At 41.4% G+C, this 23251-nt stretch overlaps 1 protein-coding gene across 1 annotated transcript; it reads left to right on the plus strand.

The window, feature by feature from the left end:
• Positions 1-1203: 1203 nt before the first annotated feature.
• Positions 1204-22745, plus strand: RTCB (RNA 2',3'-cyclic phosphate and 5'-OH ligase). Its single transcript, XM_079775842.1, has 12 exons — positions 1204-1369; positions 4556-4634; positions 5781-5848; positions 7877-7976; positions 9704-9860; positions 10771-10927; positions 11855-12014; positions 13612-13787; positions 14322-14510; positions 15131-15241; positions 16430-16549; positions 18782-22745. Exons 1-12 carry the CDS (start codon positions 1277-1279, stop codon positions 18887-18889), a joined length of 1518 nt encoding a protein of 505 aa, XP_079631968.1. The 5' UTR covers positions 1204-1276; the 3' UTR covers positions 18890-22745.
• The last annotated feature ends 506 nt before the right edge of the window (positions 22746-23251 follow it).

Raw genomic sequence — 23251 nt, forward strand, 5'->3', positions numbered from 1 at the left:
TAGCATCTTTAACGTTGATAAAAACTGAGGTTGTGCAGAGTTCAAGGCTTGATTTTGCCCCTAGGTGTTTCCAGTGACAAACAGGAAACTCTGGAAGTTGTATCACTTCTTTAAGTTTTAGGATGTTTTCCTTCCCAGATGAAGTGAAATGGCAGTGCAGAGTACTAGCCCTACATAACCCATACTTGATGATGATAAGTTGTTAGAGCACCTAATCAATGGGGTATAATTGGGACAAAAGAGGAGGAAAGGGAGACTGGCATGGAGGATGTAAGAAATAAATAGAAACCACAAACTTTGCTTTTGTGTTATTTGTAATCTAATGGGGGCGGGGGGAGGGGGGTAGGGTGGAAGAGAGTGGTTGATTGGAGTGCTAACCACACACCAGACCCTATGTAGGTTACTTCAGGAGTGTCGGTTCATTTTGTCCTCACAGCCTCTCTATGAAGAATTATCCCATTTTATAGATGAGGACACAGAGGTCAAGAGAGATTAACCACACAAAGCTGGTAAAGGGCAAAAGTAGAAATTGAATCCAAGTCTTTCTGATTCCCAAGTCGTTTACAATAGGTAGGACTAGAAACTGAAATCACTTAAAGCTCACTTACTTCTCTGAACTTGAGACACTGCAGACGAAAGCATGATCATAGATACTCACCAAAGAAAGTTAGACTGCGCACCTCTGGCCATAACAGCTGCCCCTTAAGTGTTTGTTTGTTGTAATGAAACTGGCATGTTTAATTCTTTGGGGGTGCCCTTTTGCGACATACCATTATTCAAGGTATATCCACAAATTCATTCTGAAACATCACAAATGTTCAGTGGAGGCATTTATTTAAACATGTTCATCTTTCTCAGCTGCAGACGTCTTTCCTCCCTCACTGGTGGGGATGAAACTCCAGGCTGATTTATTCATTAGATCAGCAGGACCCGACCCAGATTCAGCGCGTTTGCCAGTACTGCAAGCACTTCCAAAACAAAAGATAGGTAGATCGTGCTAAAAGCTGCTGGATTTAGCTCGCTCGGCTTTAGCCTGGAGACAATGACTAGTGACTACCCAAAAAAGGTAAACACTGGAGGGCAGTCTAACTTAACCGAGAGAAAAGCGGTTGTGCGATGAGTTTGGGGCCTCGGCACTTGCCGTAGCCCCTCTTGCTGAGGAGCCGGCCGCGCCTGCGCGCTGAGTCCCGGAAGTGGCGCTCAGGACCACGGGACCCGGGACAGCGCGGCAGCTCTCTTCAAAGCGGTGCCGGGCGTCGATACCTTAGTCGCCGCCATGAGTCGCAACTACAACGATGAGCTGCAGTTCTTGGAAAAGATCAATAAAAACTGCTGGAGAATCAAGAAGGGCTTCGTGCCCAACATGCAGGTGAGACGGAGGTAGCGAGAGCCGGTGGCGGGGCCTTCCCGCTGGGGGCTCGCGGCGCCTCGGCCACCCGCCGGGCCTCCGAGGCCCCACGATCGCTGGGGCCGCCCCACCCCCATCAAAATAAAATCCCTCTCACCCCACTCTCTCTCTGGCCTCGGGACCGGGGTCCCGACCCCGTCTCCCCGCTGGAGACGTCTCCAAACCACGTGGACAAGCAAAGCGGGTTTGTGGTTCCCAGCAGATGCGAAGTCGGCGTTTGCAGACCGTTTTCACACATTAAGTCTCATAAACGCACCGTAAGAGGTGTTCCATTCCTGGGCTTCAGAGACGTTAGTTGCCTTTTACAAGGTGGCACGGCCAGTCCGGAGTAGAGTTGCTGGGACTGGAGCTAAATTCCGCCGCGTCCTGCTGGTCTTGTCACCTTTACAGATCGGTGTTCGCCGAACCAGATTTTAGCGTTCACTGCTCCGCGTTGGTTTTTAATAAAACGGTTTTGTTCCTCACGCCAGCCTGGCAAACTCACAGGGCAGCATTGTTTGTTTTTAATACTTCGCAGGAGGACCTTGAGGATCAGTGGGTGATACAGCTTCCTCTAGCCTCCTAGTAAAGAAGCTCGGCCGGGACGAGATGCCGGGTCACTTCTCCCTCTGACAGGGCGGGGACCGGGGGGCCCAGGACCAGAGAGTTGGAGAGCCTGGGCTGCCCGCGTCCCTCAGGCTTCATCGCCATTTGTGCCCATTTTCTTCCATTAAAGTAGAGAAATGAGGGCGGAAATTCTGGCTGAACATACTGCTGCAAGTCTGATTTTGCTAGGCACTTCTGGTTTAACTGTTTGTATAACACTTGACCACCGCCTGTCCCTTGACAAGTCTTGATATATTGCTTTTTAAAAGTTACCAACCTCTATGCTAAGTTTAAGTTGTGTTCCCGTCCTCATGAGAGTCATGAATTTCACACTGATAATTATCCCGTGTTTCCGAATCTCCATTCCCCCCTAAGACCCACAGGCTGCACCACAAGTTCCTCTTTGTTCCCTAAAACCTCTCCCTTCCCATCTTTATGTCATCTTTGTGTTGAGCTCCTAAATGTGCTGTTGTTTTGTTCCAGCGATGTCTCTAATTTTTGTTGTTAATCCTCACCTGAGGATATTTTTCCATTGATTTTTTAGAGAGAGTGGTAGGGAGGGAGAGAGGCAGAGAGAGAGAGAAAAATAGATATGAGAGAGAGACATCGATTGGTTGCCTCCCGCACACACCACAGCCAGGACCAGGGCCTTGAGCTTCAGCCAAGGTACATGCCCTTGACTAGAATCGAACCCGGGACCCTTCAGTCGGTGGGCTTATGCTCTAACCACTGAACAACCGGCTGAGGCAACTCAAAACAGTGAGCAACATGTGAGGCCTCCCCAGTTCCCTAGGCCTAGACCATTGAGCCACTTCTTCATCAGGTTCTTCACAGCCTGTGTGCTTCTCTTACTTCCTCGCTGTGCTCTTAATTTGCTTGTCTAGGCTGCATCCTAGCCTGGAAGCTCCTCAAGCAGGATCTTAAATATTCTTTGTCTCCCCTCATGCACAGTACAGTACCTGACACATTGTAAGTCCTCAGTAAATGTTTGGGGAATTAATAAATGTGACCCTTAGAAATTGTACTAGAGACATATTCCGTCATTATATTGTTTTTCATGCAGTGGTAAGATGTTAGAAACCATCTTTCTGATGAAAGAAATTTACTTGTCTGGATGATTAAGTGTTAAATCTTTGGTTCTCCTTTACCAGGTAGTTCCTTCATAATATTTGATCTCTTGATAAAAGCGTTCTGGCCTTTGGTGTTAGTTGCATAGTTGTATCTTTTATTGCTTTTTGTGTGTCCCTTTATCAAACTTCTTTATCCACTTACGATTGTAAAGATTACAGAACTGAGCACACAGCTACATGTTAAATATTTTTATATATATTTCAGAGAGGAAGGGAGAGGGAGAGAGAGCTAGAAACATCAATGATGAGAGAGAATCATTAGCTGCCTCCTGCACAACTGTACTGGGGATTTAGCCCACAACCCAGGCTTGTGCCCTGTCTGGGAATCGATCCGTGATCTCCTGGTTCATAGGTCGACACTCAACCTCTGAACCACACAGGCCAGGCTGTTAAATTGTTTTTACTCACCATTTACCTAAATGAAGATTTGTAAATCAGCATGGTACACAATAAAGTGTGATGAGCTCTTTGTTGTCTTAAGCACAGAAAAAGTACACTTACGTTAGATGCCTGCAGTTTTATGTTTGGAATTTGAATTTTTGATTCATCTGTTTTTTCAAAATCCCATTGATTTTTTTTCTTTTTATTGAATTTATTGGGGTGACACTGGTTAACAAATGTGTACAGGTTTCAAGTGCGCAATTCTACACATCATCTGTACACTGTATTGTGTGTTCACCACCCCAAGTCAAGTATCCATCCATCACCATTTATCCCTTCTTTACCCTCATCTGCCTCTTCCCCTATATCCCCTCCGGCAGTCACCACACTAAAACCCATTCATATTTTAGAAGCACAAGAACACTGAGACCTTTTGGCAATAAGACCAATTGAAAGACTTTTATTGCATTTACAAAGTATTTTACCTGTTAAATTCTTAAGTGTGGCTTTGAGAATGGGAGAATGAATAAAATAATTTGTGAACATTTCAAAATACTACATTTTTAAAATATACAGCTGACCCATAAACAACACAGGTTTGAACTGCACAGGTACATTTATACATGGATTTTTTTCAATAAATACTATAATTTCCTTTTCTCTAGCTTACTTTACTGTAAATATAGTACTGATACATATACAAAATACATGTTAACTGTTCATGTTATCAGTAAGGCTTCCAGTTAACAGACTATTATTCGTAGTTAAGTTTTTTTGGGGGGTTTCAAAAATTACAGATTTTCAACTGCTTGGTTGGGGGAGGGGTTCGTCAGTGCCTTAAACCCCCACATTTTTCAGGGGCAACTGCGTTTAAGGATGGGAACATCTTGTACTTTTTTATAGGAAGTTTTCTGCTTGTTTAAAGTAATGTGAAAGTATTTTATAAAGAGTAAAGCAAAATGAATATTGCGTACAGTATTTGTATTCTATCCAATGTCTATATGTCATGCACATGTGCTCAGACATAGTTCTTCATTTTCTTTGGTACCAGGTTGAAGGAATTTTCTATGTAAATGATGCTCTGGAAAAATTAATGTTTGAGGAATTAAGGAATGCGTGTCGAGGTGGCGGTAAGTGCATTCGAATTTTACATGTGGTCATGTAAGTAATGTCTTTCCTGTAGCCTGAAAAATATGATAATTCAGATAATACATTACTTAAAAATACAAAAATATTGTCAGGAAACGACCAAGACTTGAAATGAGACCTAAAAAACTGTTTTTAATTTGTGCTTATGTTGTTAGCTACCTGGCCTTGTAGAAACCATTTGGAGTTGGATGGAACTGGTTGGTTTTGAAGCCAACCTTGGATAATAATAAGAGCTATCATTTATTGTGCATTTACTATGTGCCAGGCACTTTACCAGGTGCTTTACTTAGGTTATCTCATGTAATTCTTAGAGGATCTCTAAGAGGAAGATAGTGTTTCCATTTTAAAGATGTGTAAGTCAAGGTTCAGTGAGGTTAAGTAATTTTAAGTGTCCAAGGTTGCACAACTTCTTGGTGACAGAGCCAGATTTCAGACCCAGAAGTATCTGATTCCAAAGTCAGTATTCTTTACCAGTACACTGATTAGCCTCACTTAACTTCAGTCATCTCATCTATAAAGGACATTTTATTACTCCTGACTTGCAGGATTACAGTGAGCTTATGAGATAAATGTAAAAAGCTCTAATAGTAATGGTGGAGTTGAAATCTAATTTTAACCCTTTTATTTTTTAGATCAGCAAACTTAGTCCCACCTGCCTCCTGCCACAGTATGCTCACTTGCCTAAAATGACAGCAACCAAGTGACAGAGCTGGGGCTAAAACCCCAGTTCCCTGACTCTTAATCCAGTGTTTGTCCAGCTCCACATTGCCCCTCTTTGTCACTTAGAGTAAAACCAGTATTGATGTTTTTTGATAAATAACGTGAACTATGAAAGAATACATTTTTTATATTGACAACATAATTATGTTTTACATTTCCCAGCACATTTGCAAACAACCTTCCCTGGTTTGCACAGAACACTGACAGATGTTTGTCATTAGTCTGGTCACCCTCTCTGCACATGTGCTGCCTTCTAAAGAAGCTGCCTTCACACTTCCATCTCAAACGTCCTTTTATGTTGTTTTAGTAGTCCTAATCACTTCCCTTCGTGTAATGCAACCTAGAAATGTAGGAATATACTTACTAAAAATCAAATGTGTCCTCTAATTTTGAATTTTTGTCTTCAGGTGTTGGTGGCTTCCTGCCTGCCATGAAACAAATTGGCAATGTGGCAGCCCTGCCTGGGATTGTTCATGTGAGTCCATGTTCAGAGCTCTAATCATTTATATTTTCTCTTAGTCTAAAAGTTTGTTGAATAGATAAATGACCATGCCTAACTATAGTGGTGTCATTTAGACCAGTGGTCGCCAACCTTTCAGACCTCGCGGACCAATTGGCGACCACTGATTTAGACGATGACTTTTGAACATCCAGAAATAACCCTGGGACATCTACACTAATAAAAAAGTAACATGCTAATTGACTGTACCTTCACTACGCCCACCAGCCAATCAGGAGTGAGTATGCGAATTAACCCAACAAAGATGGTGGGTTAATTTGCATACACAGGCACCAAGTGGGCGGGGCGCTTGCATCATTGCCATGGCGACGATGCAGGCGTTCTGTACCACCCCAGCCACTCGGGCCTCTGGGCAGCGTGGGAAGGCATAAAGGCGGCTCCAGGCCGGAGCAAAAAGGCAGCTCTGGCCAGAGCGAAGCCAGTGCCGGCAGCCAGGGGGAGGAAGGCCCATTCTTGCACGAATCTTCGTGCATCGGGCCTCTAGTAAAGTAATAATGGGCCTGAATAATATCACAGATTCTGGTTGCCTTTGACTATAGCCTATAAGTGTTTGAGAACTTTGGAAGTAGTTTTTAATGTGTTCTTGTGTGTGTGTGTGTGTGTGTGTGTGTGTGTGTGTGTGTGTGTTTTGTCATTATAATTTTTCCTGGATTAGTATACATCACCATTGCAGTTTTCACTGGCCCCATTTAAGAGGATGATTGGAGAAGGAACAGAAAGAAGTTTAAGGGTTGGGATTGAGGAGAGGGAGAGAGGATAGTATAGCATTCTGGACGTGATTGAAACAGAGGGTAGTGATGAGGCAGAGAATTAGTTACAATACAGAGTGACCAGTTACAGTCCAGGAGCCGGGAACTGGAGAAGGCTCCAACCCAGGAATGAAGGAGGGGAGTGAATTAATGGAGCCCTGGTGACCTGGAGCTCAGGCCTGAACAGAGGCAAGTCTTTATTCCTCATTCTCAAGATGCTCATTCTGGCCTTCAGGCTGTGGACAGAGTGGGGCCTCTCCTTCACACGGCCCTGACCCCTCCCCGCAAAACCCAGGATGCCACTCCTCCCCTCCAAGCCATTCTGTGCAAACAAGGGGCCAGACCAGCATCCTGCTCAGGTTTCCTGACCTGTGCCCTCTTGGGCCTCACCCCTGCGTCTCCCTGTCTGCTGAGGGTATCACAGGGACAGAGGCCTGGGCCTCTTGCTCCTCCTTTTGTTTAAGGAAACAAGTAAAATGAATGTTCTTAGCTTGTACAGGAAAAAAAGAAAGAAAAAGAGGGTAGTGAAGGTAACATAAAATTCGGTGGTATAAGTGGTCCCCCACTGCAGTCTAACATTCAGATTCCATTATTACAGGTAGATGTTAAAAATGAATCCATTCTACAGACATTTTTTGAGGTCTTTATGCCAATTTCTATGCTGGGCAGTGGGGAGGCAGGGATAAGAAGACATGGCTTATGGATGTGAAGAACTCACAAGTATCTGGTATCCATAAATCCTCACCCTTTTTAACCTGCATTCCTCCTGGATCAGGATCCCTTTCTAGGTCTAGATGTAGAAAGTATACAGTATTCATACCATTAAATGGATTACATTTGTCTATGATTGCTTAAATACTAAGGACCTATATAAATCAGATATTTCTCTCCTTTTAACTTGACATGACCACAACTTGTTAATGTCTTATCTTTTGATGCCTTTAAAATGTGATAGCACATCAAAGGTAGTCTGTGGTCCACCTGTTACCATGTTATACTGAGGCTTTGCTGTTTAGATTTCCTTAGTTAATGGTCAGACTTTATAAGAAGGATTTTCCTCCACTGTATTAACTTCATGATTAGGAGTTTTTACACCTAATTTTCACCAATAGAGAATATTTTATGAAAATAGAATCTTGATTTGGGAAAGGCTTTGAGAATCAGTATCAGGCTCATCAGGCAATCAGAGTGCCAGGTTAAAAAAGCTGTATTTCATTCTCTCATTCTCTTTCAGCGATCTATTGGGCTTCCTGATGTCCATTCAGGTTATGGGTTTGCTATTGGGAATATGGCAGCCTTTGATATGAATGACCCTGAAGCAGTGGTGTCCCCAGGTAAGGTGACTGCATGCTGCTGTCAAGTGTGTAGCTCCTCTCAGCGCATCATCGCCTCGGTGAACTAGAGCATGGCTGCTTCCTGTGTGCTTCTCTGTCTCGCCCAACACTCTCATTTCCTTTCCTCATTTACTGAGAGAATTAATTGTGGACACTCAGAAGCTCTTAAAATATCAAGTAAAGCATATAGTTATGAGAATGCTTCAGGCTCTTACTATATGCCAGGCGCTATTCAAACATTGACTACAAAACAAACACTTTCCTGACAAAGTATGTATCTTTATGTCACAGTTACCTCTTGGGCAAATTGCAGCACTATTGTAAGGATTAAATGAGTTAAACTGTGTAAAATACTTAGAATAATGCTAGCCACATAGCCAGTACCCGGTGTTCGCTTTCATTGTCATCATTATTCACCTCCATTGGTATGTATCTTTCCTGCTGTGTGTGCTTTCACTGAAAATAATTTAATTCACATCAGAATCTGAGGGGAAAAAAGAAGTATAAATTACATCTTGAGAGTTCTGCCTCTGGCACTGGTGATCATGGTTGTTTCAGACAAATCCCTTGCAGGGAATAACAAGGAAGGCTGGATTAAAAAAAAAAAATGAAATCTGTTTGAGAGCATGGGAAAGCTATTACGGCAGCAAGAATTTGTGAGGCTACAATCCAGAGACAAAGAAAAGTACAAATACATAAGCCCCACATTGAACACTATTTTTCTTGAGGTAATGGCAGCTTTCACTCGGTAAGGATATAGAAGATTTGAAAAATGCAGTTGACAAACTTGACGCCTTGACCTCTAATTTACATTCATGGTTGCATATATACAGCCATTACAGTGCATCTAAGAACCATAGAAAACACATTTTTTCAAGTGCACACAACAAGGAATCTAATGAACAAAATAAACTGGTAAATAAAATAGAACCAGAGACATGGAAACAGGGAACAGACTGATGAATCTCAGTGGGAAGCGGGGGAGAGAAGGGGCGGGAAGAGATTAACCAAAGAACTTATATGCATATGTGCATTACCTATGGACACAGACAATAGGGTGGTGAAGGCCTGGGGCAGGGCAGGATGGGAACTGGGTGGATAGAGGCAATGAGGGGGGAAAAGAGGGACATCGGTAATATTGTCAACAGTAAAAATTTTTTAAAAAGAAAGAAAAACAATAGAATTCATAAACTTCCAACAAGAGTGATCAAGGAAAGAAAGAAACATAATCCACATTTTAATCTCTGGTCTTCATGTTATTCATTGTTCATTATTGCCTCTCTGGCCCACAGAGTACCTTAGGTATGTCAGTCACTTTACATTGTTTTGGTATCATCAGACTTGACCCACAGAGAACCACTTTATTGGCCACTATAAAAAAGTTACTTTTAGCCAAAACTGGTTTGGCTTAGTGGATAGAGCATCGGCCTGCGGACTCGGGTCCCGGGTTCAATTCCGGTCGGGGGCATGTGCCTTGGTTGCGGGCGAATCCCCGGTGGGGGGTGTGCGGGAGGCAGCTGGTCGATGTTTCTCTCTCGTCGATGTTTCTGACTCTCTGTCCCTCTCTCTTCCTCTCTGTAAAAAATCAATAAAATATATATTTTTTTTTAAAGTTACTTTTAAAAGAATGGCTGTCTTTAAACCCTCATCAGTGGTGGGCAACCACGGTCGCAATGCCCAACTGCCTGATTTTCCTAATATTTGACTGACTTTTCTCTGTTTTGTAGGTGGTGTCGGATTTGACATAAATTGCGGTGTCCGCTTGCTAAGAACCAATTTAGATGAAAGCGATGTCCAGCCTGTGAAGGAGCAACTTGCCCAAGCTATGTTTGACCACATTCCTGTTGGGGTGGGATCCAAAGGTGTCATCCCAATGAATGCCAAGTAAGCGCACAAGGTTCTAATAAATGGAGTGAGAGAAAGAATGCCTGTAAGACCCTCACAACCATTTCCAATTCAAGACACTTAAGAGATGGGGATTGTTCAGCCTCTTTACAGGAAGTGGTAATAAATTGATTGGCTTTTTAAGCATGAGGTCCAGCCCATTTTGAAAAGCATGCCTGGAACATAAATACTACTCATTTTTGTAAATTTTTAGATAGGAGTTTTGTCCTATAAATAATGTTTGAAGTGGGCTGTAGCAGGAACATTGACCATTGCAACCTCTCAATGTGGCACTGTTTTGGAAGAGGTCTGCATCTTGGGTGAAGATCAAAGCTTTTTCCTTCTAGGGGTTTTAATGTATGTGCATCTCGGCTTCTAAATGCAGGGGCAGTAAAGCCACATTGTACTTCTGTGAAGGTAGGAATAGAGCTTAAAACCTGTATCGCCTAAGGGCATTTAGATAGCTTTATGTATTATTTGACTAATTTTCCATAAATTACTAATGAAGGCAGGTAGTTGTGGTAAAGTTAATGGTAAATAGTGACATCGATTATGGTCATAAATCTTTGGCTGCTCGATTAGCACCTCGTGGAATGCAGGATCAGAGAGGCAAATCTAATGTAAATAAGATTTGAAAACCATAAATAACGAGCTATATAAATGTCAAGGAAGAGCTATAATCATCTCTGATGTAGCATTTACTGTTTTACTTTACAGTTATTTATGTAGCTGCTTTCCTCAGAAAACTCTAGAGTTGCTGAGAGCATAAACTTTGTATCTGGCACAATGCCTGGTACACAGGCGATAGTTGGTAAAATGTAGCTTCTCCTCCACCCTTTGAGATTTTCATCATCCCTAGGTTTTGATCTGCCTTGACTGTGAAATGACCAGCACCTTATTACTCACTCAGAGACTTGGAAGAGGCCTTGGAGATGGGTGTGGACTGGTCGCTGAGAGAAGGCTATGCCTGGGCTGAAGACAAGGAGCACTGTGAGGAGTATGGAAGGATGCTGCAAGCTGACCCCAATAAGGTCTCTGCGAGGGCGAAGAAAAGAGGCCTTCCTCAGGTAACCCTCACTTTGGAGGGGGAACATGTTAATATTTTTCATATTTTTTTGTTGGTGGTGGAAAAAAATTTGTCTTCTATGTAGGAAATATACATCCCCAGATTTTTTTCATAGTATATTAAAATGAGCACAAATTTGTTTGTGCTTCATTCTTACTCTTTTAAAAAGTTATCAGGCGTTTGCCAATGTTCATAAGATAAAACAAGATATCATGAATTAGAAGTGGATGGGAAAAAATGGGATCAGGTTTAAAATGTATGCTAAAATTGCTTTGACAATCTAAGATTTGGTTGAAAATTTTCTCATATCTAAGATGAAAAAGATGCCTTGTCAATTCATGGTATCCATGAGATAAGAATATACCAGATATTACAACTAGTTTTCATGGCTTTGCCACTGTGACCTTGGGCAAGTCTTTTTTGCCTATTTGGGTCTCATTTTCTCATCTGAAAATTGGGATAGTTAAAGCTAGGCAACTTCTAAAAACTCTTCAAGCACTGCCATTCTCTGGTTTCCTAAATCATCTATTAGCTCCAGTTAAGGGACATAGTCTTTCAATGATGGATAATGATGTCAGTGAACTCATAGTAGTTCATCTCCAAATTTGACCCTTCTCCCCATAATGTTTAAAATGTCCTTTGAGCCACTTAATGGTATGGTTTTTGGTTTATGAAGCTATTGATATGTGTGTGTCTCAAGCAGATAATGATACAATAAACTTCAGGAGCTGCTCTGCCTTATCTCTGTTGTGTGGACTATTGCTTAAAATGAGTGAAGCATTTCAAAAGCTTAGAAATATTTTTGTTACATAAAACACTATTTGTGTGATTGTTTTCTTGTTTTGTTATCGGTTGTTTTTTACCTATTTACTTTTAAATGGATTTTTCTATCAGATTAGAAGCTATTTTACTATTCTTATATTTGCAGTTGGGGACCCTGGGAGCAGGTAACCACTATGCAGAAATCCAAGTCGTAGATGAGATTTTCAATGAGTATGCTGCTAAGAAGATGGGCATCGACCATAAAGGACAGGTGTGCGTGATGATCCACAGTGGAAGCAGAGGCTTGGGCCACCAAGTAGCCACAGGTATATTCTGGACCTAGTGTTTTTTCTTTTTAAAAATACATTTTTATTGATTTCAGAGAGAAAGGGAGAGGGAGAGTGAGATAGAAACATCAGTGATGAGAGAGAATCATTGATCAGCTTGCCTCCTGCATGCCCCCCGCTGGGAACCTAGCCTACAACAGGGGCATGGGGCCTGACTAGGAATCGAATTGTGATCTTCAGGTTCATAGGTTGACGTTCAGCCACTGAGCAACACTGGCTGGGCTGGACCCAAATGTAAGTTTTATGGGGAACTATATAGAGATTTAAGAAAGAAAGCTCTAGAGCTATACTGTGTAGATTTTTACCCTGGTTCTTCTAACTAGACCTTGAACAAATTAATTTCACTAGGCCTTAACTTCCTTGTCCGAAAAAAATATGGAAATAATAATTCTTTCATATGGTGTTTTCATAGGAGATTAAATGAAATAATATATGTAAATTATTTACATCAGTGTCTGATGCTTAGTACGCAGTAAATATTGGCTCAAGTTATTTTGTTGTCCTCTTAAAATTATTATCTGACCGAGAAAGAGCAAGAAGGACCTTAAATGTGGAGTTTATGTTGTAGACATTAATTTCACAAATATGTCTTAAATTTACGTACTGATTAGGTGTTACAGTGGATTCAGTGATGGACTAGGCAAGAACTCTGCCCTCACATTGTCTCGTGAGAGAGATGTGATGTTCATTACAAAGAAAGAGTAAAGACAGAAGGTAGTGATTGATTAAATACTATAGAAGAGAAAAGCATGCCAATATTTCAGAAGTGGCTTCATGACCACATAATGTTTGCAGTTTGGACAGTCATATACAAAGGATGCTCATGACGAAAAGGCAACATGAACAAAAGTAGGAGGCAGGGAAATAGTAGGAAGATCGCTCTGAATAATTTGTAGGATGTTTGAAAAGACTTATGAATATATGAAAATTTATAGAGACATGGAAATTATTATGAACTTTAAATTGCATATTATAGTTCATGCATATTATAGTTCATTCTTATATGTACATTTTATCCTATGAGAATTTAATAATTTGTGCCAGCCTGACTCCTTAGTATATTTCATGTAGCAAATATATGGAGCATTTACTACTATTTCTTAACTTTCTGCTGAGTACTTCTCTACACTTGTCATGGATTTGATTTCCTCCAGGTCTGGCAACTTTTATCCAGTTCTTTTGCACTAAGTCACTGGAAATTATTTTTAAAAACCATGATGATATAAAATATGTTTACTACTTCTGTTCTTATTCATTTACATGCGAGTACAGGAGTAACTAGCACATGTTGTTGCTGTGCATGTACACACCTCGTTTCCCTTACAAGTCCCTAGAGGGCAGATGTTGTCTTTGTAGCCCACTTAGCTTGTGTCACAGTTCTGATAGAAAATAGTCTCAATAATATATCTTGACCAAGCCAATAGATGAACTCAGAAACACTTCAAAGGGAAAGTTGTATTTAACTACTTTTTTTTTTATAGAATGGGTTTGAATGTAGTACACCTACCTTTCTGTGATAAATCTGAATTATTTAGGGAAAGCTGGCTGGTTTGGACTTGCTACTCTCTTGTTCCAGATGCCCTGGTTGCTATGGAAAAGGCCATGAAGAGAGACAAGATTATAGTCAATGACCGTCAGTTGGCTTGTGCTCGAATCGCTTCTCCAGAGGGTCAGGATTACCTGAAAGGAATGGCAGCCGCTGGGAACTATGCCTGGGTCAACCGCTCTTCCATGACCTTCTTAACCCGTCAGGTACTTGAAGTTGCTCTTCTGTTCCAACTTGCTCATGATGAAGTTAAGTGCTTTGAAACAGTGTAGTCAAATCAGAGCCTGTAAAATTTGGTTTGGAAATTTATATAATATATATTTAAAATATTGGCACTGTAAGCTTTTGGTATCTCCTTAAAATAAACAAGCAGACCATCAGGTGTGGGGAATGAGGGAAGAAAGAAGCCAGTGTTATTCCTGGAATTTTCCTTGAGCACTGGAGAGGCTAGAAGCACCATTCACTACAATTAGGGAGGCTGAGGAAGAATCAGTTCTGAAGGGGGGGGGGGGGGGGGTCAAGAGTAGGCAAGGAGGTTTTCACCCAGACTTGGAATTTATGGAATGGAATTCCTAGGTGGTCTAAAAGACAGTTTTTTACCTTTACGTGAAGATTAATAATACTACTCTTTTTGAACTCTTAAATCCCTCGCTCCCTTCAGGAACAGGCTAGCTGGGATCAGTAAGATGAATTTTGAAGAGCTGGTTCTGGCTGCTTTTAACTTAAGCTTTTTCTTTTAGGCTTTTGCCAAGGTATTCAACACAACCCCTGATGACTTGGACCTACACGTCATCTACGATGTTTCTCACAATATCGCCAAAGTGGAACAGCATGTGGTGGATGGAAAGGAGCGGACCCTGTTAGTCCACAGGAAGGGATCCACCCGAGCTTTCCCTCCTCACCATCCCCTCATTGCTGTTGATTACCAAGTAAGTGATAAGCCATTTGTGGTTTCAGGCAGTGGGTGCATGACTTAGGTAGTTCTAAAGATGGGTAATTTAAACAGGAAAACAGCAGTTATGAAAAGAAAATCTGTGATCCATGAAAACAGTGATTTCTGATATCTGAAGCAGACTCTCCCCATCATCTGTACTTCAGGATTATCTTTTTGAGGACTTTGAATGATTGGAAGACAGGATTAAGATTAAGCTCAGTCTGTTTTGTTCATTTTATCCTTTTGGTGTCTGACTGTGATGGAGTTAGAAAGACCTTAACCTACTCCCATTTCACAGATGAGGAAACTGAAGCCTGGAGAGGCAGGTGCCTCACTTAGGATGGTTCCTCCTAATGACCTTTCCCTGAATGCTTTGCTCTTGCATTCAGTCTGCCTCTGCTGCCTTCCCGGTCCTCCCATGTTTATTCCCTTCTTCTTTCCTCCCCTCTCTATTATCAAAGAATCAAAATAATGTGAATATAGTTGTGAGAGAAATGCAATTAGAAGCTCAGGTTTCTCCCACAATCCTCCAATAACAAGAGGCAATTTAAATCTCAGGCATAAAAAGCTCATGCTTTCTGAATTTTAACATGTTTGATCTGTGTGCATCCTCAGCTCACTGGACAACCAGTGCTCATTGGTGGCACCATGGGAACCTGTAGTTACGTTCTTACTGGCACTGAGCAGGGCATGACTGAGACCTTTGGGACAACCTGCCATGGAGCGGTAAGGAAAATAAAAACTTACTTAGAAATGCTCTCTTCTGTTTAGTCATTGTTTTGAATTTTAACAGGTAAATGTACTTGATTGAGCATTGACAAAGTTGAGGTTTGGGTCTTGTCTTCTACCTGAATTTATTCCCATAATATATACTGTCTGGTGAACCAACCGACGTCATCTGTTATCTCTACTAGCAGGGTCATTGTCAGGCCAGCAACTGTTTCTGATTTCTGCAAGTCCGCAAAGTCCAGACCTCAGTCACACTAGCCTAACTGGTACAACTTTAACTGATGCAGGTTTACCTCACAAGTTATCTCATTCACCGGACCTAGTCATTTGCATAATTTGCCCCTTACTGGGTGGGTCCAATCAAGATTTGTGGAATATGCCCTATTTGCAAATCAGAGCCTTTGGGTAGACTGCATAACTATATCAACATATTGCCTCTTCTAAGCAAGGCGTTGGTAAACTTTTTCTCTAAAGCAACAGACTAAATACTGTAGGCTTTGGGGGCCATATGGTCTCTGTGGCAGCTGTTCCATTGTGCCATTGTAGTGGAAAAGCAACCATAGACTATACATAAACAAATGGGCATTGCTCTGTTCCAGTAAAATTTTATTTACAAAAACAGCTGTGGTAGGCCAGATTTGGCTCGCAAACCAGTTTGCCAAGCCCTGTTCTAAGCCATTAGCGTGCTTAGCTAGTGCTGTAGTAGAAAATAGAAGCTGTCTAGAATACCTTCTCATAGTACAAACTGTCACAAATATGTTTTAATCCTATTCTTTTCTCTGATCCCTTTTCATTTCCAGCTGCCTCCCAACTCCTAATTTTAAACCCAGTGATTAAAACCAGTGTGACTTGTCACACACACAAGCATCGTCTGGCATATTTTTTATTGTCACACTTGGGGAGAGGAGTTTTGCTATTGGCATCTGATCGGTGGAGGTCAAGGATGTTAGTAAACATCCTACAATGTACAGGACAGCCCCCACAACAAAGAGTTATCTGGTCTAAAATGTCAGTAAGGCTAAGGTTGGCAAACTGTTTTAAACCATAAAGAGTACAAAGCTCTTGTTATAGCAGACATACTGTTTACAATTAAAAATTAATGTGTTTATATTGAGTTGATAATTAACAGTAATGAGAAACACAAAATTAATTTATAAAGTGAAGTTCATTTCTTTCCCAATCTAGGGCCGTGCACTGTCCCGAGCAAAATCTCGACGTAACTTAGATTTCCAGGACGTCTTAGACAAATTGGCAGATATGGGAATTGCAATTCGTGTTGCCTCACCCAAACTGGTTATGGAAGAGGTAAGTGAGAAAGCCTTCAATATTTTTTATTCATTTATTTAGCCAGTACTTATTAAGCATCTGCTTTAGTTAGGTACTGTTTTAAGTCCTAGGAATACTGCAATGAACAAAACTAACATAAATCCCTTCCTTATGAAACTTTCCAACATAGTAAAACCAATAGTGCATTAGGTAATAAGTGCTACAAAGTAAAAATTGGAAGGATACGGAGAGATTGGGAGTGGGTGCAGTTTAAATAGGGTATAAAGGTGATGCTTGAATGAAGAGATGAAGTGAGTGAGGAACAGGCTATGTGGGTATCTAGGGGTAAGCTGTACAGGCATAGAGAACAGCAGGTGCAAAAATCCAAGCGAGATTATGCTTGGATGTTTAAGAAACAACAGTTTTCCAGAGTAATAGGAGATAGGGCCAGCAGCTGAGAGTGAAGACGAAGGAGAAAGTATGAAATAATTACCTAAAAGAGAGAATGAGTAATTGGTCTAGTGAAATTTTAGGTAATTGCCAAAGACACACTTGAGCTAAATTCAGTTGTTGGGGTTGTCAAGTGCATTCAGATGTAGAAGTGCAGGCATGAAGTAGAGGTTGTGTTACCTTTTATATGTTTATTTTTTATTTTAGAGAGAGGAAGGGAGAGGGACAGATAGATAGAAACATCGATAGCTGCCTTCTGCACGCCCCCCACCGGGAATCAAGCCCACACCTGGGCATGTGCCCTGACCAGAATCGAACCATGACCTCCTAGTTCATGGGTCAGTGTTCAACCACTGAGCCACACCGGCTGGGCAAAGTTGGGTTACCTTTTTAATCAGGGTTGCAAGTGTAGCACAGTGAGAACGAAGCAAGATTGTTGAGGGTGTTGCTAAGAGATTGTAGGTCTCATGGGGTTGCAGGATTATCAGAGATGGAACACGATGGGGAGTAAGCTGGAAACCTAGGCTGTGATCACCAGCCTTGGAATAGGATAATGAAGGACTTGTGATCATTGGTAATAAGTTCTGGGGTGTGACCCAGGGAGAGAATGGCCAGGGTAAGCATTGAAGAAGCAGAAGTCAGTGAACTAAGAAGCCAAGGTTCTGAAAGGATCCTCTTCCTCAATACTGAAATCACTCAGAATTACAACAGGAGAGAGTGACAGTGAGCAAGGGGCTAGAAATCTTCCCGGAATGATGGGGAGTGATTGAGACGAACAGATAATTGCAACAAGAAGAGGTAGTAGATGGTAATAAAAGCTGACTGCAAGATTCAAAACTGGTAGTGTTTAGGGAGGAAGGAGGGAGAATGGTCTGTAAAGAACCACAAAGAGCAAGAACATCTGTCCCACTTCTCAGCCTAATTGCATGACTTAGTTTGAGAAAGAAAACAGCTACTATTTCAGAAAGTTGGAGCAGAGGTAACATCCTCAGGGGAAATCCATGATTCAGCAAGAACGAAAAGGTGAAGGGAATGTTTAAAAAGGGAAGAGGGAAAGGATTTTGCACTTGACTCAATGGAAGGAGTTGCAGAGGCCACAGGGGAAAAGTCTCAGAAATCGGAAGAGAAGAGAGAGGGGGCAGAAGCGGGTGTGTACGGAGCTGTGTACAGAGCTGTATGGGAATAGGTTTGGGAGACCCGAGCTTCTGTGTTGACGTGAATGGAGGAGATAGAGGGTGTATGTGATGAGATTCATTCTAATGGTGGCAAAACAGTGAGTGTGGGTAGGAAGAAAGGAAGGGAGGTCTTGCTAGAAATCCACAGAATTTGTGTGTGTACATATATACACATATATGCATATACACATAGTGTTAGTTACATATGTGAATTTTATAACTTCCCCTTCTTGTAAAGATAATACATGTTAATTCCAGGAATTTTGACAACTGCCATTAACTCCACCATCTAAAGGTATTTACCAGTAATAGGGTGGTTTGGTGCATTTCCTTCCAGTTGGGTATTAGTGTGCATGTTTCATTCTGTTGTGTTTGCTGCTTTTCTTAGTTAATCAGGTGATACATGTTCTTTAGGGAAATTTTGAAAAAATATAAAACAAGATGAGAGTGTTTATTTTACTACCTCTTTACCAACATGAACTTAATCATCTTTTTAATCTTTGCTTATTTGATAGGGAGGGAAAGTCTCGGTATTGTTTTAATGTGCATTTCTTTAATTACAAGTGAAGTTTAATGTGCATTTCTTTAATTACTTATTTCTTTAATTATAAGTAGACTTTTACCATGTTGAACTCCACTCCTGCAGGCTCCTGAGTCCTATAAGAACGTGACGGATGTGGTGAACACCTGCCATGATGCTGGAATCAGCAAGAAGGCCATTAAACTGAGACCCATTGCTGTTATCAAAGGGTAGAACCCTGACTGTGGCCATGGACTCCAGTGACCCTTACTGAAGTGGAAGTGGACCGGAATGCTCTTCAGATATCAGAACTCAGAGACCTGACAGGTTCCAAAGTGTGTAGCTGTAACCGCCCATTGCAAGTGGCTGATGGGGAGGCTGATGCCTCGGGAGCCAGTGTTATAAAATCACCTTCTGGGAGGAGTCACATGGTCCCCATTTGGAAAGGGATGCATATGCTTCCTCCCTGGTTTTCCACAGATTTTTTGGGGAACAATAGGGGATGGGGGTAGTTCAAGAAACCACCTTACTCAGTCATACTAATCTTTAATCATCGGAATGAACTTCTTTACACTAAGCTCTCTCTACATCCTGAGAGGTGTCATGGAGAACATTCTGTTAAATGAGAAGGTTTTAGAATGTTCCTTTCTGCCCTCCTTTTGTCACCCTGTCCATTTATCCACCATCTACCTCCTTCCCCTGCGCTGAGCAAAATCCCAACCCCACTTTTACTGGGAGAGTATCCACGCGTCATGTCAGGATGGTAGATGGTCGGATGATGGGACACATTGAGGAGGGAATATGTGTGGCAGTGTAGGAATAGGGACCCAAAAGAAAAAGTAATTTTTCATAGACTTGCTACCTCTCTCATTCTAAATATAAGGCAGAGTTTTGACTTAGCCTGCAAAATGGCGTTGGCTGGTATCTGTCATTAATTATGCCTGGTCTGGCAAACCTTTCTTAAATAATAACTTGCACTACAGCAGCAATACCTTTACATGGGTGATGGAATCATTATAAAAGCAGGAAACGGCCCCATCTGTGATACTGATTGCTCGGTGTTAACTAGTTTTGTGCCACCTAATCAGATTTCACGTTCTGTACTGACACCTTCAAGATGTTAAAGTAGGTTACTAAGGCCTCAGTTGAGTCCAAATAGCCAGTAGAGAGAAAAATCTAATAAAGTTGTAATATGTTGTTTATATTTTGTGTTTAATATTTTATAGCTTAGGACAATTAGTATTTGTACTTGTGTCACTTTGGTCAATGTTGATGTTTTCTGATTGTCTCCCAGGATGCTTTCAGAGACTCACCCTAAAAAATATTCTTACAGCTCATCCCGCAACTTAAAATAACTCTTCCCCACCCCATTGGACTATCTTCTAGATGCTATTTGGAAGGCTGGAGAAAAGCAGGCCTCCTCTGTAAAATATATGATATGAAATAACATAGCATGTCTTTACTCTGAGCACTCAATAACTTAAAATATTTTTTATGGCGGAGCTTGAAAGTTATCAATAAATATAAGTTAGGAATCAACACAATAATTATAGCTTACTTAGGCCTTCAAATTGGACCAGTAGCTATACACAGAAGACTTAAGGGTACAAGTTACCAGTGAATGCTGGAGGGCATTTAATTTAAAGTTGAGAAACAGGCTCTTGGCAGGTGCTAGATTCTCTGGAGATGAGGCAACGTTGGAGTGTCCGTGTAGACTTCCTGTAACTGGGCTTGCCTAATGGTATGTCATTTGAGACTAATTCAAAGCAAGGTTTTCTCCCAAAATTAACTGTCAGTGCAAGAACTGCTGCAGATTAACTTAGATACATTTAGTTTTTTTAGACACTTTAAAATTCTTGACCAGCGGGTATGGCTCAGTAGTTGAGAGTCAACCCATGAATCAAAAGGTCACAGGTTCAATTCCTGGTCAGGGCACATGCCCAGGTTGTGGGCTTGATTCCCAGTAGGGGGCATGCAGGAGGCAGCCAATCAATGATTTTCTCTCATCGTTGATATTTCTATCCCCCTCCCTTCCTCTCTCTAAAAAAGACAAATGTGGGGGAGAAAAAAAAAGTTACTCTTCAGAGAATGGAGCAGGAGAGGAGAAATACAGAGAATAGTTTATGCAATGGCATTTCTGCTTTATTAGCTTTTTCTATATGTAGCATTTCCAGTGAAGTTGGCCCTATTAATGACCACAGAAAGTAATGGTTAATATTTTGAGTTCAAAAAGAAAGGTATAAACATTGTTTCCCTTGTTCTAAAGATGTTACTCTCCCATTTGAGGCAAAAGCCACTTTAAAATAAACGTTCCAATGAAGCTGAAGTAGCCAGCTGTTTTTATTGCCCAGAATAAAAATACTCCATGCCTATACATGTGCACATAGCTAGGAACGCCCTTTGATAAGCCCCTGTCTGGTTCTTTCAAGCATGAAGATGAGTCTTAATACTGTGCACATCTTGGTCCCTTTATAAGGTCTCTTAAGTCAGCCAGTTTATAATTAATATTCTCAAAAGCACTGACATTCACACTGATGATGGGCTGTGGTATTCCTGTTGTCTGAATGTAGTTAGGAAAAGAGTTCATGAGACAGACAAAATATGAACACTAATTTTGTGACTATTTCCTGGAGCAACAAAGAAGTGAAGGTTTAAATATTCAACAAAATCTTGCTGATCTTAAGACACTCTCACTTTAATCTTCATATAACCTTTGAAAACTCCTATTTTTTCTGCTTAACACTTAATTTTTTCTTCATGTTCACTGTCAGGTTTTTCTCCTATTTCTGACAATTGCTTGTCAGCATCACTGATGTTGCAGAAACATTCACAACCCTGTGCAAAACTCACACAGCCTATTTTGTCCTTATATTATACTTACAGTCCTTACTCCTTTTGTATCTGCTCCAATGCTTGACTATATGGGATTTTCATGTTGTCCAGAGAGCATGACTTGTGCCCATCTTGATCAGTTGAGTTATGAAGATGCTGTTAATTATCCATCAGGCACCTTGGAGCATGCCAAGTCATTATGCTAGATTCTGATCTTTAAAAGCTCTTGCTCTAAAACTAACATCTGAAACACCGGTGATCCAAGAAGATAATGTTATTAGGGGGCATGTTACAGAGAAGTGCATGGTGACTCAAATTCTGCCTTGCAGAGAGGTAGTAAAGGAACAAAGTGCCAAGCACTGGGTGATCACAGTTACCATGACGAATGGTAGAACGAGCCATGTCTCTGGAATGCAGAGAGCAACACAGCACCCTCTCTGAGATGTTCCTGTCAAGAACTCATGGCCTGAGTCTGGTCATGAGCAAACAGCAGAGGGGCCCACGTTTAGGGTCCTCCTGCAGAATGAAAATGTACACTCAAAACTGTCCAGGAAAGGGAAAGGCTGACAAATTGTTCCAGAGTCTGAAAACACATGACAACTGAAGGCAATATATATTCTGGATAGTATCCTGGACCAAAAGGGGAAAACGGACCTTGTTGGGGCAGGTGGTGAAATTAGAATGGAATCTGTAAATGGGTCAGCAGTGGTGTGCCAAGGTTGATTTCTTAATGGCAGTTATGCAGGTTAGTGTCCTTGTGTGATATTGTGATTATATAATAAGTAATATATTTGGTCTTCATCCTGTTTCTGGCACAGAGTTTCTAAAACCCTTGGAATTTCCTAAGTGGTAAGAGGAATAAAAGTGTCTCGTGATTCCTAACAAGTCCCTTTCAACTACACCAGTTTATGCTAATGAAGTGATTTTTGGAAAGTCCCTAAGTATGGGGGCTGGTTGCCTAGAGAACCAACCTTGTGATTAGAAGGTTGGAACATTCAGCCCCACCCCTGACCTCCAGGGAGGGGAGAAGACTGGAGATGGACTTCAATCACCAGTGACCAGTGATCTAATCAATCATGCCTATATAATGAAGCCTCCATAAAACAACACAAGGACCAGGTTCAGAGAGCTTCCAGAACACATCCCAGTGCCTACAGGGTGATGCACCCCAAACTTACGCCACAGAAGCTCCTGTGTTTGAGACCCTTCCAGACCTCTTTCTTCATGTGGCTGTTCATTCGTATATAATATCCTTTGTAGTAAATCACTAATTTAGTAAGTAAATTGGTTTCCTTAGTACTGTGAGCAGCTCTAACAAATAAACCAAACCCAAGGAAGGGGGCATGGGAACCTTTGAGTTACAGCCACTCGGTCAAAAGCACAGGTAACCACCTGGACTCAATTGGTGTCTGAAGTCTTCTGGGACTGAGCCCTTTACCTGTGGGATCGGAGGCTATCTCCAGGTCAGTGGTGTCAGAATTGAGTTAAATTGGACACCCAGCCAGTGGCCACTAAAAATTGAAGTGCTTGTTGGTATTGGAAAAACACATGTCAGTCCTTGTTTGGAAGAAATGAGTGCTTACGGGTGATGGCTCACTCAGTTTAAAGATTCAGAAAACAACTAATGATAATTAGTACTTAATTATTCAGAGTGGGCAAATGCAGTAAAATATAAACAGAATGTGGGTGAATGAGGGTGTGAGAGTTCTCTGTACTCCTCTGGCAATGTTCGTGTAAGTTTGAAATAATTTAAAAATAGACTTA

The sequence above is a fragment of the Cnephaeus nilssonii genome, assembly GCF_951640355.1.
Source record: "Cnephaeus nilssonii genome assembly, chromosome: 6".
In the NCBI taxonomy this organism is placed as follows: Eukaryota; Metazoa; Chordata; class Mammalia; order Chiroptera; family Vespertilionidae; genus Cnephaeus; species Cnephaeus nilssonii.

Excerpts from the sequence above, each read along its gene's own strand:
- RTCB (XM_079775842.1), top strand. The coding sequence starts at position 1,277 with ATGAGTCGCAACTACAACGATGAGCTGCAGTTCTTGGAAAAGATCAAT. Across the intron at positions 4,635-5,780 it reads GAATGCGTGTCGAGGTGGCG|GTGTTGGTGGCTTCCTGCCT; the intron begins GTAAGTGCATTC and ends TTTTGTCTTCAG. Across the intron at positions 7,977-9,703 it reads TGAAGCAGTGGTGTCCCCAG|GTGGTGTCGGATTTGACATA; the intron begins GTAAGGTGACTG and ends TCTGTTTTGTAG.